The sequence below is a fragment of the Myodes glareolus genome, chromosome 1 (genome assembly GCF_982192425.1).
Source record: "Myodes glareolus chromosome 1, mMyoGla1.1, whole genome shotgun sequence".
Classification (NCBI taxonomy): domain Eukaryota; kingdom Metazoa; phylum Chordata; class Mammalia; order Rodentia; family Cricetidae; genus Myodes; species Myodes glareolus.
Genome location: NC_142026.1, coordinates 32,964,272 through 32,978,489, shown reverse-complemented (window position 1 = coordinate 32,978,489; position 14,218 = coordinate 32,964,272). Strand labels below are relative to the sequence as shown.

Here is a 14,218-nt window from a genome sequence, read left to right as displayed (position 1 = left end):
CAGGTAACCAACTGCAAGTTCAGCACATCCTGCCAACTGCACCAGGTACAGCAGGGACCTATGCCTAGGGTGACAAGGGAGAGCTAAGTGTCAAAAAGCCTCACAGAGGATAGAGTTTGTACAGTGGGCTTCAGGGGATGGATAGGAGTTTGTTGAAAAGCCCTCTCCTGTCTTGTACAGAGAAAACCATTTCTCAGCTCAGCAATCTGCAAACACGGATCCACATGCCAGTAAAAATGAAGTCAGGTATTCCAAATTACCAAGTGGAAGAGCCAGTCCTGGGCAGATCCCAGCCACTACCAGTCCAATATAATAGTAGCCTAAATTGTTGGGAAGTTTTTCCACGTGGAACTAATATGTGGGCTAACTCTCCATCACAACCTGAGCAGAAGAGATGGGAGGAGCCCGGATTTCACCTGCACTGACTTTTTTTTTTTAAAGTCAGTGTGTGCACAGGACACTCAACCCAAAAGGAACAGAAAGGCATAAAAATTTCTCCAATTCCTTTGTCCACCCTTTGTCTTAACCAGTCGGCCCCTCCCCCAGAGATGCTGCCACCAGTTTGTTCTAGTCTTTCCACGTGTCACGCATGCTGTTGCAGCCTGAAGGTTGCATCTTTGTGGGAGAAAACGGGGCGTTTGTGCAGACACGCACACCCATGTGCCCTCCTTTGCCACATGAGAAGTTCATTAAAAAACGGGTTTGCCGTTGTAATAAACTGTCCAGGAAACTTTACCAAGCCTCCAATCATTCCGTGGTTTGCTTTCAGGGTGTTCTAGACACGGGACCCCGAAGTTACCCCCAAGCCGATCCCTATGGTGGCAATGGTCACCAACCAACTGGGGCCATTTCAGCAAGGCCATGTGGCTTCTGGGGCCGCCACTGGTCAGCAGGGTCGGTCTAACCTCCTTTCCCGGTACAATAGGGAGGGCACTGGGTCCCCACTGAACTGGGACCCTGCTACCTTGAGCCCCTGGTGGCCCGGTTCAGCCAGTCCCCGGGACTAGCGGCCCACAAGGACCAGGGGCTGGGGTTGAGGGCAGCAGCGCCACTGGCTTGAGGCGGGCGCGGAGGAGACCGCAGGCCTTAGATGAGAGACGGGGCCCAGCGCTTTTGCCCCATGGGGCCGGGCCCAGAGCGCGGCCACTGGGGACCGCTAAGGACGGCTGGGGACCACGAGGGACACTGACAGCTGTGACCGCGCCTCGCTCACCTCGCGCGCTATCTGGTTCAGAGCGTCGTCCTCTGCTGTCAGCCGCTCCCTGTTGGGGAGCCGCTTGCGCCCCGATCCCTGCGTACCCATGTCCATCGGCCGCGGTGCACAGCTGCTGCGGGACCGGTCTCGGAGCCGCGCTCACCCGCCCGCCTGCTCCGCCCCTCGCTCCGCCGCGGCGTCATGGCGTCAGCGGCGCGGGGCTGGGGACGCGGGGGGACGCGGGAGGCCGGGTCCAGGACCACTGGGATATGCGGGTACCCTGGAGACCGCGAGTTGGGACGCAGAGACGCAGGATGGTGATGGAGACGCTGAAGCGGTGGGGGCAAGAAAGCTGGGGGACAGAGACGCGGGTGACGGGGCAGGGGGCACTCAGAGCTAAGGCAGAGGAGGCAGACAATATTAAAAGTAGCAGAGACCCACAAAAGATCCTCCCTCATAGGGGCGGGCAGGGACCTAGAAGTAACAAACTGTGGAGGCGATGTATTTATTGGAATACCAGAACACAGATCTGGGCATGAGGGATACGGTGAGACCAAGGACTGATGGTGGTGATCAGGGGCGTGAGCTGTGGAAAGCAAACTGCTTGGAACAGGCATGACGCATATCATGGTTGGAACAGAGGGAGCTGAGTGGTAACCTCTGCTGGGGTCATACAAAAACTTTCAGAGGATTGGATGACCCGGAAGATTTGGCACTGAGGGATAGGACCAGGTTTTGGCACCCTTATTTCAGCCAGTTGAGATAAAAGTTTATCCCCAGGGAGTGAGAGTCTTGCTCCGGGATCAGCCCAGGTACTAGTGACCTCCCAGCACTCAGGGCTCTCTGATCCGTCCCTTGAGAGTATGCAGTAGTATAGGGCTCTCTTCCTGTCTGTCTTTCTGCTCACATCGCCTGCTGTCTGCCCCCTGACTGGCCACTTGACTAGTGCGTCTCCAGCTTCTGAGAAAGGTCCAGGCATCTTCCCCGTTTCCAGTGCAAACTTAAGCTCTGAACCTCTCTATGGGCACCACTAGGGAGAACAGAAGGCTGCCCCGGGGGCTAGGCAAGGTGAATCAAGCTCTTCTGCCCTGTCTTGTCTCCGTTGGCGCTCCATGGACTGTTTTGGTTTTTGTTGTTGTTGTTGTTGGTTTTTTTTTTTTTTTAACTAGACAGGGCACCGGTAAAAGTTCAGGCTGGGAAAGGCATTGGCATCTCCGAAGTTTGGGTGAAATTCAAGGTGGTTGGACTTGGGGGAGGACAGCAGGGAGGATGGCCCAGAAAAAAAGGACTAACCTTCAGAAGTCACTGGTGGCAGCCTTGTCCCCTCTGGGATCAGCATGGTTAACTTTCTAATGTGTTTCCCACTCGAGCTGTATGACCACAGGGTGTGAGCATTAGAAACATCATGTGGAAACCGAAGGGGACAAGAAGCAGACCCCTCAGTGGCAGGGAAGCTCTTGGAAGCATATGCCAGGGAAAAGATGGGGATTGGAGTGACATGTGAGGAGTGAGGGATTCTGGTTACATTGCTGGGGATATGAGTAGCCTCAGCAGGTGCACTGCTTGGCACACTGTAGGCACAGGGGAGAGACCTGTTGGCCAAGTTGCCTATGCCATCTTTGTACCATGTGGGACCCCATACTCCTTAGTGATGCAATCCTGCTAGAAGTCACAGGCATTATCTTTCTTTGCCCAGGCCAGTTGGGGGTGGCTCATCATCTCCCTAGCAGAGGGGCATTGAGGTGAACCCATGTGGGCGAAGGAGGTGTCCTGCCAACCTGTTCCTTCATGTACCCCTGCTCTGCACCTGCAGTCTGTCAACTGCTTGGCCAGTTTCTTAGACACAACCATAAAGAACACAAACCTGCTGCCCTCTCAAGGCGAAGGAAATGCTGGGTGCTCATTACCCAAAGCCAGTTCCAAATCCCAGCATCTTCCTTCTGGGAGAAGCCTACCTGATAACTAAGACCATTCCCTCTACCTTAGATCCCCAGCCCGGCCCACCTGGTACCCCAGGAGTCTGGTCCTTTTATTCTGAGAGCAACCTTCTCCCAGCAGTGCTCTCCTGTCCCCCACAATAGCATCAGGAGATTGGTTCAGAGCCGTGAGAGAAGACACCCCAAAGATCTAAGGATGTCCGGGGCCACTATGCTCATCTTCAAGACCTCTGATTCCTCCTCAAATACAAATGCCACCTTTGTAGAAAGGATCCAGGGAAAGAGTGAAGGGGACCAGGGCAGCCCTCACAAAGACCAATGTATAGCTGAACCCTATCCAGTTTCCCAACCTGGGTCTCTTTGTTCCCTGGGTAAACCTTGGAAGTTACAAGGTCTGCTCCAGTCTGTGTGAGGACTCAGGACTTCTGAGGGAGAGGTTAGCTCACAGGGATTAAGCTGGGTGCACTGAGTCGTCATGTGGTCCTATCCCTGCCTCCTCTACCATCCTCCACCAGCAAAGGATAGAAAGATCTCTCTTGGACTATAGGGGAAAGAGTCAGGGGGAGCTACAGCTCCTTCCAGGGATGGCTGGCGTAATGGAGCAAAGCCTCTCGCAGTAGAACATGGGTCAAATTTATGGCCACTGGTGGCACTGACAGCAGATTCTGTCTCTGTCCTGCCAGGGGTGTGTGGCTTTGACCCACCACCCACTTTCATTTGCTTCTTTCAATGGCTTACACACATATTTCCAAAAGAGTAAAGTGGTTTAGCTCACCCTGACCCCGCCATCTTAGATACCTGTGGACCACCATTTCCAGCAGCTTTGCTGGAGGAAATACTTAGCAGTTGTCTTGGGCTCTTTCTCTCCCCTCCCCAACCCCATCAGATGCCTAAACTTGTTTTTTTTCCTTCGCCTCTGATCAGTTTCCCTACCCCATCTGCACTCCACCATAATCAATCCAAGCTCAGTTAGAATCCTCCCCTCTAGATCGCTGGTGTGGTTGGTTTCCTGAGTGGATTGCACAAAACAACTACAGGGGGTTCAGAAAGAAAATGCTAGAACTCCTATTAATAGCCAGAATGGACTGTGTAAGGGTGCTGTGCTTCAGACACAAGAATCTGGTGCAAGCTTCTGAGTTCCCCTTACAGGGCAGGAAAGGAGCACGTGCTCTTCAGTGGGTTATATTGTGAGGCCCCGCAGTGGCCATTGGTATGTCACTGAGACCAATGCCGTCCGTTCTGTTCTAAAAGCCCTTTCCCATCAAGCTGCCCACTTGGATCTTCAGAACGGCATCTCTGTGGCTGCCATAGCAGCTCTGAAGGGGCCCAGTAGGTGTAACTGTGTTGCTAACTTGTGACTAGTCAGAGTGCTGAAATTCTCAACGCTATTTAAAGTGTTATTCCTGTGGAATCTCACACTCCCAAGTGCTACCTAGTTCAGGAATTTTCTAGAAACACGGAGACAGCGTGGGAGGGTGTGATGCTTGGATGTGCCACGCGTGTGTCTGGGAGGAGCACTGTGAGGTGGCAGTTCTGCACAGAGCTGACTCCTCAGAACATCGTCTTTCTTCCCTTCCACCCCTCCTCCTCTTCTTCTCCCTCTCTTCCTCTTCCTCCTCCTCCTCTTCCTGGGCTCTGATTAAAGGAAGGACTCTGTACCTGGTAAACACGCTGCCTGTCATCCTTAGAGCTTTCGTGTGTGGCTCTCTTAGGTGGCTTCCTGAGGCGTAGGACCAAGCTTGCCTCTTTATTCCCCCAAGAGCCTTGCTCAGGGTTGTGGATCCATGAGTGTTTGGAAAATGTACTTGAGGGGCTGGAAAGATGCCTCAGCAGATAAGTGCATTGACGGTTTTTGCGGAGGACCTGGATTCAGTTCCCAGTACCCACATGGAGGCTCATAACCATTTACGACTCCAGTTCCAGGGGATCCAGTGCTCTCTTTTGACCTCCTTAGGCATCAGGAATGAACATGATGCGTGTGCATATGTACATGCAGGCAAAACACTCATACACATAAAATAAAGTAAATCTTTTTTTTTTTTTTTTTAAAGGAACAAGTTTCAAGAGGATGGATCAAAGAGTTACATGTCAGAGTCTGGGGCTACAAAACCAATGGGAAAAATCAAAGAAATGGGAACCATGAAGAAGCAAGTTGTGAGATGTTAAATGTCCAGAGATCCCGAACTGTACATGTGTAGTTGACTCTCCATGAAAACTAGAAGAATGTGACAGCTAGAACCCTGAAAGAGCTGAGCAGAGGTTGTTTGCAACTGCTTAGTATTAGGGAGTAAAGACACCAGCTTGGGTCCAGCAGGGCTACCAGGACCTGGGGTTGTGATTTGGAACTGCCTCCCAAAGGTGTTTTGAACGCTCACCCAACAGTCACTGGCACCACTGAGGCAATCGCTCTGGTTAGTTTTTGTCAACTTTGTTGTCTGGGAAGAAAGAACCACAGTTGAGGAATTGCCTCTATCAGATTGACCTGTGGGCATGTTCATGGGGGTATTTTCTTGATTAGTGGTTGATGGGGGAGGACTCAGCCTGCTGTGGGTGGTGTCACCCCTGGGCAGGTGGTCCTGGATGGTATAAGAAAGCAGGATGAGCAAGTGATAGAGAGCAAGTCAGTAAGAAGCATCCCTCCATGGTTTCTGTGTCAGTTTCTGCCTTCGTGTTCCTGCCCTGACTTCCCTCAGTGATGACTCTGACCTGGGAGCTGTGAGATGAGAGAAACACTCTCCTCCTCTAAGTTGTTCTGGTCAGTGTTTTATCACAGCAAACTGCAACAGAGGGGGTGGAACCCTTAGAAGTTGGACCTGATGGGAGGATGTTAGGTCATTGGTCCATGTTCCCACATGAAGAGCATAGTGGGACTCTGGACCCTTCTTGTCTCTTTGCTTTGACTACCATGAGGGGCGCAGTCCTGTCTCAGCAATATGTGTTGCCTAGGCACAGGCTCTAAACCAACGGAGCCAAACAACTATCATTTGCAATTTCTAACACCACGAGCCCAAAGAAACCTTTCTTCTCAGCAAGTGGCTTCTCTTGGGTATTTTGCTATAGCAACAAGACTGCTGACTGTTGCACCCGGTAGACATCTCAAGCTCTCACTGAAATCCCAACCACTTCTTAATGGGGAGGCCATGTTGTAGCTACAAAGTGTGACGAGAAAACTCAAAGAGACATCCCGTGACAAGACCTAGAGCCAAGTCTTGATAGGACCAAGGTGACGGTCAGGGCCGTGCAACGTTAACTTACTGCTGAAGGCACTCAAGAAGACAACAGAATCCAGAATCTGCAAAATGATGCCAGCATCATACACGATCCTAAGGAATTACTAGACGAGAAAGAGATTCACAGTCAATTGGGAAAATTGATTAGATGTTGGGATTAGCAGAGAAGCAGCAAAAACATAACCATGAGGGCTGTGGGTATAAAGAATGAAGGTGGGGAATGTAGAAGAGACTTGGGAATTCTGAACGTGAACATGCCAAGACATGGTGGGACACATGTAAGTTACAGTTCCTCATGAGACACTTAAATCTGTGCTTGTATGAGTGTATGTCAAGTGAGTGTAGGTGCCTATGGAGAGCAGGAGAGGGTGTTGGGTCCCCTGGAGATACAGTTGTGAACCACCTGATGTTAGTCCTCTAAAAGAATAGCAAGCACTCTTAACCACTGAGCTACCACCCAGCCCCAGAAAAATACATTTTAACAGAAATATCTGGAATAGTATTATTAAGAGTCTGGACAATATAGAAGAAAGAACTAGTAGAATTGAGGAATGATCAATAAGCTTACCTAAACAGAATGATACATTAAGAAATGTAAATAAAGAAGAGTGGGTTCTAGGGATTCAGACTCCCATAGTGGTCAATGCATTTTCCCCAGAGATGCTGTGAGAATTCAATGAAGAACAGGGGCTGGAGCCACTGGGAATCCATATGGGTGGAAGTTGTCACCTGGAGTGTTACCTTCTGTCTTAGGGTTTCTGTTGCTGTGAAGAGACACCATGACCACAGAAACTCTTATAAAGGAAAGCATTTAGCTGGGTGGCGTATAGTTCAGTTCAGTCCATTATCATCCTGTGGGACATGGCAGCATGCAGGCAGACATGGTGCTGGAGAAGGAGCTGATAGCCTACCTCTTGATCCCTCGGGTAACAAGAAGTGATCTGAGATGCTAGGTGTGGTTTGAGCATAGCAGACCTCAAAGCCTGCCGCCATAGTGACACACTTCCTCCAACAATGCCACACTTCCTAATAGGGCCGCTCCCTGCGGTGGCCATTTTCATTCAAACCACCACAGGCAGTATTGTTTTTAGGGAGGTGGAAAATAAGAAGCTAGTACCAGGCTCCCATTAGAATGTCTACATCAAAAAGACCGACAAGCCCAAATGTGAGGATGCTGAGCCGAGGTGGGCATAAACCAGGCAATCTCTTTAGAATGCTGCTGGAAGTTACTTAGAAACACAATCTGTTAATTACTTTTCTCTCATGACAATATATCCAACAAGAGCTACTTAAGTGAGGAAGGATTTATTTGGGTTCACGGTTCTAGGGATGCAGTCCATTAGAGCAGGGAAAGACACAAAAGCGGGGGTGGGAGGCAGCTGGTAGTCAGCAAGGAGGGGGGGTGAGAGAGAGAGAGAGAAAGAGAGAGAGAGAGAGAGAGAGAGAGAGAGAGAGAGAGAGAGAGAGAGGATTGTTGTTGCTCCAGTCTCTGGAACAGAGCCCCCCATGTTTAGGGTGGACCTTCCCATCTTAATGAACCGGATCTAAATCTCTCTTACAGACATGCCCAGTGGTTTGTGTTCTAGGTCCTCTCAGGTTGACAGTACTATTCCACATAATGTGCCATAGGATGCAGCTATTCTACTCCTAAGAATTTATCTAAGACCGATGACACTATGTCACCAAAGACACACACTAGAATGTTTGCGGAAGTTTGATTCTCAGCAGCCAGAAGTTGAGAACAACTCACTGCCCAGTGACAGGTGAATAGACAAGGGCGATGCAGACTACATAGTTGGTCCTCTTCAGTAACAACAAACACAGTAACGCAGGCAACAATGATGGGTTCTAGCAGGGCTGTTTTGCTACTAATCCCAGGGGGTACCACACATGCACGGATCCCTGCACACATGCACACATCCACGGATTATGTGGGTTAGCTCCTCTGCATCCTTAGAGCATTCACACACATCTGCACATCTGGATACAAACCCACCATTCCTCTGAGGTTTCTGGCTACCTGTCATCAGGGAAACTGTGCCCAGAGCATCCCAGTATTTATACAATAAAGCACCACCCTTATCAGTCACACAAGCCTCTTCTTCCACAATGGAAACTGAGCACAGATGTTTCAACTCTCTTTTCTGGGTCTGGAAGATGCTTCTCGTATTTTTGGCAGTGACTTTGAAAGCACGTCATGTCCTTGATTTGGCCATTTTAAAATAGCGCAAACATTTCATCAAGTTTTTTGTTCGCTGAATAATGCCCTGGGGACTTTTTTTTTTTTTTGGTGAGAAAATCACTGGAAATTTCCCCACATTAAGATAGTGCTGACAACGCAACCACATTGAGAGCCTTGCTCTGCCTGGCTTCACTCAGCCTAACTTAGGGGAAGGTCCGAGGTGAAGCATTCCACACCAGCATCCAATCTATTTTAAGAGCGGAACGGAAAAAATAGCTCCCGGCGCTGCAGAGATGGTTCAGCAGTTAAGAACACTGCCTCTCTTGCAAAAGGCCCGGGTTCCTGCCCCTAGTATCCACATGGTGGGGATCACAACTGTCTGTATCTCCAGTTTCAGGAGATCTGATGTCCTCTTTCGGTTTCCCTGGACACTTGCAAACATGTGCACATACTTACATACATGCAGGCAAAACATCCATTCACAAAAAATAAAAATAGATGAATCTTTTGGTAGAAGAAAAACAGCTGTCACTCATTTGTGTGGCATGTTCAAGTTGAATTTTTTGTAGTACCGTCTCTAGACAAAGCACGGTTAATAAAACGTGCTACGATTTATCACATTTAGATCGACTCAGAGTAGAGGGAAGGTCGTGAAGGTTCTTTGCTGCAGAAGGTTTCCCTCACAGTGGAGTATGATCAAAGGCAAGGTAGAATCATTGAGGAGATCTTGTGGGAGTAGATTGATCTGAAAATATCTCCTGCCTTCAAAGACGGAATGCTTGCCAGATCTTGCAGTCAAACTCATAATACGCCTGAACATCACCTAAGACTGTGCATTCTGCTTTCCTACCATGTGCTCAGTGTGTTTAACCTGTGTTTAAGAAAACAATGTAGCCAACCTTACCATGCCCTGGACTTCCTCAGTAATCAGCCTTTACAATCAAGCTAAATATGTAGCTTTGACCTTGAATTATGTACTCTTCTATGTCCCAAGCTCAGAATAGTGTGTGTACCATGTGTGTGTTAGTAATTAGCTAATAGGTTGAAAGCAACCTTAATGAAAGCAGGTATCCACCATAAACGCTGGAGACAACATGTGGCTATAGGCTGTTAACATTTATTTGCAGTTTAAGTGCTATTCTGTGTCAGTTGGGGTCAGGAAAATGACTTCTTCCCTTGTGAAACTGTTAAGGATTTCTGCAGAAGAGAATTCATCCTTGCCCATGCCATGCCTTCCATGCTGGCCAGCAAATACAGAACATCAAACACATATATAGACAGACATCAAACACATGCAATGGGCAGACAAGACACAGGTCACAGACCACAGATGACAGACAGATGGAAGGCTCAGGGAAAGAAGTGGAGTCTTCACATCTGGGTTCTTTCTCTGTTTAAACTATGCCAAGAGGAAGACTCTGCCTTCTTTAATGCTGTATTGACATAGGATCTAATGAAGCTACTCCTGTCGAGTCTGCCATGACCCAGAGCCTAGTCCACTGTAAACACACAGAAGAAAGCTTGATGTGTGGGTCTGGGATGAGCAGGGCACATGCCTGTCTTTGGTGTGTCTCAAGGTATTAAAGTAAAGATATGTATGTGGAGAACTGAGAATGCTTGCTGGGAAGAGGGCCAAGTAGATGCTGAGGCAGGGGGATACACACTGCAGCCTCAGGTTTACCGGGTTCTTTGTACCTGACTTCTTTTCCTTGAAGTGACATTCCTAAACCCTTGTGTCTCTGATCAGGACTTGGTCTTTTCAAGAAATCAGGCCAGGATCTTCCGGCAAGCTTTATTTATTAAAACACAAATAATCTACCACTATATTCTGAGTTGAAGAATATCCCCCCAAATCCATGCCCATGTGAACCATTTGGGGAAAATCCATGTGCAGTGGTGCCCCTGAATTCCCAGGGCTCAGATAGCTGAGAAAAGATGTTTGCTATGAGTTTGAGGCCAGCATGGGCTACATAGTGAGTTCTAAGCAAACTTGGGCTACAGTGTGAAGCGTTGCCTCAGGGCTGGTAAGATGGCTCAGTGATTAAGAGCATTTACTGCTCTTCCAAAGGTCCTGAGTTCAATTCCCAGCACCCATATGGCATTCACAACTGTCTGATGCCCTCTTCTGGTGTTACGATGTACTTGCAGACAAATTATTCATATACATAAAAAAACCCCACGTAAATAAAGAAAGAGAAAAACCAAGCAGAGCTAAGAATGGTTGATTATACCTGTAATCCTACTACTTAGGAGGCCGAGGCAGGACGATTTCTATGAGTCTGACCACAAACGGGGAAGAAAGAGATGGTTCTTGCAAATGTTGGAGGAGGCATCCTTTCACCTTGATCTTGGCTGAGGGGCTATGAAGCCTTTATCTTGTTCTCAGGGCATCCGGAAAACTGCTGTTGAATTTGTGAGTAGGCAAACGGTTGTATGAGAAACAAATCAAGAGTCAGAATTCCCACTGAAGCATACATGCCTGGCACAGACCTGAACAGCTCTAGGAGGGAGTGTGTGGATAAGTGAACAACCCTCTTGCATACCTTGTGTGCGCGCGCGCGCGCGCACACACACACACACACGCACACCAGTGCATTCCCTTTCTTATCAGGGCACTGATATGTCTTAATCCTCCTATCTGGCTTGTTTGAAAGATCATCCTATTCTCTGGGGTCCTGCCCATCCACTGTAGCTCCTCCCCGAGACCTCAATCTCCCAAGTATGGGATTGCAAGTATGAACAAGCATTCTTAACTCTGATTTATTTATTTGTTTATTTATTTTTATGTATATAGATACTTTGTCTGCACATACATCTGCACACCAGAAGAGGACATCAGACCGTTGTGAGCTGCCATGTGGGTGCTGGGAATTAAACTCAGGACCTTTGGAAGAGCAGTGAGTGCTCTTAGCCACAAAGTCATTTCTTTAGCCCCAATCTGTTTGTTTGTTTTCCTGAGGCAACATTTCACGCTGCAGCCCAGGTTTGCTTAGAAATCACTAGGTAAGCCCATGCTGGCCTTAAGCTTATGGCCATCACGTGTCTTTTCCCCCAAGGGTCCGCATGGACATGGATTGGGGGGGATATTCTTCAACTCAGAATATGTTCTTAGAATCTAAAACCTTCCTGTTGGCTCCCAAACCCTCAGAGGACAGGCCCTTGGGCAATGCGCACACAGGCTCATCGTCTCGTGAATATTGAAGACACATCATGAATATTTATCGATGCAATTGCATCTTCCCAGGATGGTTTTCTTTGAATTCCTAACCCGTGTCCCTTAGAATGTGACCAGACCAGAAATAGAGACTTTCCAGAGCGAATCGGGTTAAGATGCAATCCCTAAGGTGGCCCTAACTGATTAGGACTGGTGGTGTTAACCAAAGGGAGAGTTTGGTGACAGATACTAGCACGGAGAGAAGCGGTGGGAAGATGAAGGCTGAGGCTGGGATGCTGCCTTGACAAGTCAAGGGCACCAATGGTTGCCAACGGTCTCCAGGGAGAGGACCAGCTACTCCTGAGAGCTTCCAGACACCTTGATCTTGGGCGTCAGGCCTCCTGACTATGACTATACAGTTTTGCTGTTTAAGAAACTCAGTTTGTGGGTCTTCCGCAGCTGTTTTAGCAGATGCATACATAGTGTTGGGAGGAGCGCAACTTCTCTGCTTTCTGCAGGAGATGGGTTTTCCCTTATTCCAATCTTTCCCCAGGCTGCCTGGCACTCTATGACCTTGGCTGTGAGCCTCATTTCTGGAGGAGCCCTGTGGTAGCTCACAAGTGACTCAGTTTCCATCTCAACATTTGTCCTCCATGTGGATATGGGCATAGAAGCCCTGACTATGCAGGGGTGACTCTCCATTGGCCCTCCAGGTTTGGGAGGGTTGCAGGTGTATGAGAAGGCCTACTGCAGAGTCTGTTGGTGGACCAGTGCGGGAATGTCAGTAAACTACAAGGAGCGGTCTAAAGAACACTCAATAACTCAAGACTCAGGCAATCACCGGTGCCTTCATCTCAGGTCGCAGGTGATGACCGAAGTTCCGCTGGGTCTGAGCTCCTACTCTGCACCCCCGCCCCCGCCCCTGCCCCGTGCCTCCCTGCACTGAGCTTCCAAAAGTCTTTCATAAATCACGTTTTGGCAGATGGGCATGAGGGTGAGCAATGCTGCCGTCAGCATTAGTGACGCTTAGAGTAACAAAAGACGTGAGTCACTAGCTCCACTGTGCCCGCTGGGCTCCGGATGTGCTCTGAGAGCGTGACCAACAGCACTCAGTGCCGCTTCTCCCTGGGCAACTGCTGAGTCAAAGGCTGTATTGTCGCCGAGTCCATGGATGGACCTTGCCCAGTGTCTCTCGGCAAACAGCTGCCCTGGTGTGTGAGCTGCATCTTGCGGAAGTGCCATCTGCCCACTCCCTTGCCAGCCTTGGATACGGTGGCTCTGTTGGTCTGCTTTCTGTGGGGCCCGGACCAGTGTTTGTGTGCATCCTGCCCACCTCTGACCTGTTTTCAGTGAATTGTGTGTGCCTTTGGCTTTTGGTTTTGTTTTTGTTTCAGATTTATAAATTAAGGATTCAAAGGCAACACCTCTACAGAGGTCTCTTCCTTAGTATTTCCTAGGAAGATGGTTTTGGTTGGCAGGAGTTCATTCCCCTTAGGGGAATGCATTCAGCTGTATGGTGTAGTTGTTAGCAAAGATGAAAGTGTGAACCCTGCTTCAGTATCTGCATGGCTGTGGAATCGTCCTTGCCCCCTCTCCGAGCCTGAAGCGGAGATAACAATCTAGGGCTTCTTGGGATGTTGTGAGGATTCTTGATATAATTTATGTAAATACTGAGCTGAGCAGGTGCCCAGTGGGTTCTAATACCTGACAACTTCCTGTTCTTGGACTGTAACCCAGCAAGTATCCCTGTGGGTTCCCAGCGGCTCGTTAGGCATGCTCGTTCTGGAAACAGGAGTTCAAGGCAAAGGTACTGTTCTTGGAGGCAAAGGGAAGGGGAAAACAGATTGCTGGGCATTTTGTTGTGCCTTCTCGACAACTGCATTGGATGGGGGCATTAGTGTGGAAATGAGTAGGCGGGAAAATGAGACCATGTAGGAAACAAGATGTGGTGTAGAAAAGTGCTTGCCTAGTAGTTACGAAGCCCAGGATTCCACCTTCAGCGCTGTAAAACAAAAACCAAAACAACGGAACCTGACCTGTTGTGGGACAGAATATTTGTCTATGTGTTGCATTTGTTTCTGTTGCAGAATAATTGTTTAACTATGTAAAGATGTGTTGCTTTTGTTTATGCTGCATTTATTTAACTAATAAAGACACGTTGCTGCTTTATCTTGCCTGCCTAAGGCCCCTGATTTGTCTAATAAGAAGCTGAACTGCGAATAACTATGCAGAGGGGGGATAGGTGGGGCTTGCGGGCAGGGAGGAAAGGGGAGTCAGTCAGTCAAGCACTGATGAGGCAGGAAAGCAGAATTCAGTACATAGATGAGGTAAATGAGCCTCGGGGAAGCACATAGATTAACAGATATGGTTAATTTAATTTAAGAAAAAAAAAGCTAGCTAGAAACAAGCCTAAGCTAAGCCTGGGCATTCATAATTAATGATAGATATGTCTCCGTGTCATGATTTGGGGGCTGGTAGTGCAAGAAGGTTTGCTACACAGACCCATAAACCACATAGCTA

The 14,218-nt window shown here is 48.7% G+C and overlaps 1 protein-coding gene across 37 annotated transcripts in view; it reads right to left on the bottom strand.

Moving 5' to 3' along the window:
* The window catches only part of Lrrfip1 (LRR binding FLII interacting protein 1), a 128,059-nt gene extending 126,698 nt beyond the window's left edge, over positions 1–1,361 (bottom strand). For 8 of the 37 annotated variants that reach the window (XM_048441813.3, XM_048441812.3, XM_085696646.2 and 5 more), the window contains exon 1: positions 1,214–1,350. In XM_048441813.3, coding sequence (XP_048297770.3) covers positions 1,214–1,309 — 96 coding nt within the window. In that variant the 5' untranslated portion in view covers positions 1,310–1,350. Of the gene's footprint in view, positions 1–1,213 lie in introns of all 37 variants that reach the window. The other 29 variants (XM_087905435.1, XM_085696604.2, XM_048441811.3 and 26 more) reach the window with 10 other exon arrangements.
* Between the last annotated feature and the right edge of the window lie 12,857 nt (positions 1,362–14,218).